The following is a 2,217-nucleotide window of genomic DNA, read 5'->3' on the forward strand; positions in this document are numbered from 1 at the left end:
AGACAAACTTGTGAACAATATTGGAGAGAAATAGGCCTTTTGTGGACATAGAAAAAAGTTTAGATCTTTGAGTTCAGCTCATGAAAAATGGAAGCAAAAATAAAAGTGTTGCATTTATATTTTTGTTCAGTATGTTTTGCTGATGAAAAAGACTAAATAACTATGCAATATTTACATCCTAGCCTGTTTTATAGTAAACTCATCACTTACCAATAGAAACATCTATGAAATAAAGCTACGAGAGCAACAGAAGCATCAAAAACAAGCAGTACAATCAGCTGCTGCAGGACTAACATGTTGAACCACTCGTGCAGACATGCACCTGTTGAGCAGCGAAGCCTCTGAACGTTTCCTCCAGCTGTGCCGACTCACTCTGGATGTCTGTGTTTGACTTGTAGAGCACGTGCTCAGAATTAAATATCAGACAACCTTTAAACAGTCACATTGATTAGATAACTCAGGGACAATTTAGACAAAGCTGACCATCTTTCATGGCTTGTCCTTTGCCTGGCAAGTCAATTAAATGAGCCGTCTCGCCTGGTTTCATCCCCGCTGTGCGCCGACATGTTGTTCTGCTCACGTCTGCGCCTCACAAACTCTTGGAAAAGTGTCGTCTTCAACAACAGATGTCCAGAGGCTCTTTGTTGGTTTTTCCTTTTCATTTTTGGCCTTTTGTCTTTATTAGAAAGTCAGACGGTGACTTGGGGTGTCGTGCTCATACCTTAGACTGGTTTAAAAGACTCTATTAATCACTCTGAAACACAGAAAGCTTAATATATGACTTTATTAATGGTTAATACACAATTTACTCATGATTTATAGATAATCAGAACCACAACAGCTGGGTTGCCAGATAAGGTAAAATCCTCCTTCATCACACTTTTTGTTTCTCTGTAACTCATCAGTAAGACCCCTCCAATGGGCTGTTTGACTTATTAACTGCTTCTTAACACTTGCATTTGTGATTCAAACTGCATCTCATACAACTGGCACAGTACAAGAGAATGAAAAAAAACAGTACGGAGATATTTGTGCATTTGTTTGTTTTTTATAAGTTACATAACTTAAAATTTATGAGGCAGTTTTAAACCAGCTGATAAAAAATACACTAATACATTTTGTACATTTTTTTTGTTATTATTTAGCTTTACTATGAGTTTGGGGCTAATAGTGTTCTCAGTGTTGAAACTACAGTTCCCATAATGCTTTGGAGGACGTGCACAGGAAGTGTAGTTTGTCTGCAGCAAGTGTTGCAGTGTTTCAAATGATCACAGAGCTAAACAACGATTCGTAAAGTGTTCACAGCAGCACAAGCAACACAAAGACTGGAGATTGTCGGCACAGACATGGTTTACTTCTCTCCTGCTCAAATAGACTATTTTAAAAGCCGAATCCCCAATAAAGCTGTTCTCATTCACATATTTTTCTGTTGTCACACAAGGAACGAATATAAAATCCTAATTTTGACACGTTTACACACATTTGGCTGCATTTTGCTAAAATTAAAAGCTACTACCAAAGAGATTTGTTCAGATAATAATAAGAAGAAAAGGAATTGCTTCAGCTTGTAAAATAATTCTTGCGTTAATGTTACGCTAAATATACTCTAATATACGCTAAAGAGGTTTGGTGAACTTGTTATTTGTCTGGCAATTTCTCAATGTAGTCACTTCCAAAGTCAAGAATCAGTTTCAGCGCGTTCAGGATCAGAGTATCAACATCTGGATCCCTTCTGATTTCCTTGCTGTAGTTCTTCACGGGGAGGATGCAGTTGAGCGGAATCCCCAGTTCAGAGCTCAGGTCCGTCATCTAAGTTTAAAAGAAGCAACATTTCAGTTGACGTTCAGGATTTTGGGGTCACATTCTGAAGAGATCCAGATGAAACCTACCTTTTTCTTTACATGTTTGCTCTTGTAGATGTTCTGCAGGTTCTTCTCAGTTTCAGGACAGGCTTCATCAAGTTTGGTGACAACAACCAGTTGGGGAATACCTGCCGTTGTTGAAAAATAAAGTAAAAATCCAGGATTTTTCTCAACTGTTTTGCACAGATCTGCTTCACTGACTAAACCTGCCCACACCAGCCTTTGTCTGCTCTTACCCAGGTCGCTGGCTGCTTCTCTGATCTCCCTCATCTTCTCTAAAACTGAGTCCGAGATTTCTGCTGCGTTTCCAGAACAGACACAAACCAGAACATGGACTTTGTCATCATTAGACGGT

At 38.9% G+C, this 2,217-nt stretch overlaps 1 protein-coding gene across 1 annotated transcript; it reads right to left on the reverse strand.

Moving 5' to 3' along the window:
* Nucleotides 1-766: 766 nt before the first annotated feature.
* On the reverse strand, nucleotides 767-2,183 carry LOC103369295 (interferon-induced protein 44-like; the record flags this gene model as incomplete). Its single annotated transcript, XM_008297977.1, has 3 exons — nucleotides 767-1,809; nucleotides 1,890-1,990; nucleotides 2,099-2,183. Coding segments are annotated over 3 exons (357 nt in total), but the record flags the coding sequence as incomplete, so codon positions are not given.
* Between the last annotated feature and the right edge of the window lie 34 nt (nucleotides 2,184-2,217).

The sequence above is a fragment of the Stegastes partitus genome, unplaced genomic scaffold (genome assembly GCF_000690725.1).
Source record: "Stegastes partitus isolate 25-593 unplaced genomic scaffold, Stegastes_partitus-1.0.2 Scaffold1266, whole genome shotgun sequence".
NCBI classification, from domain to species: Eukaryota; Metazoa; Chordata; class Actinopteri; family Pomacentridae; genus Stegastes; species Stegastes partitus.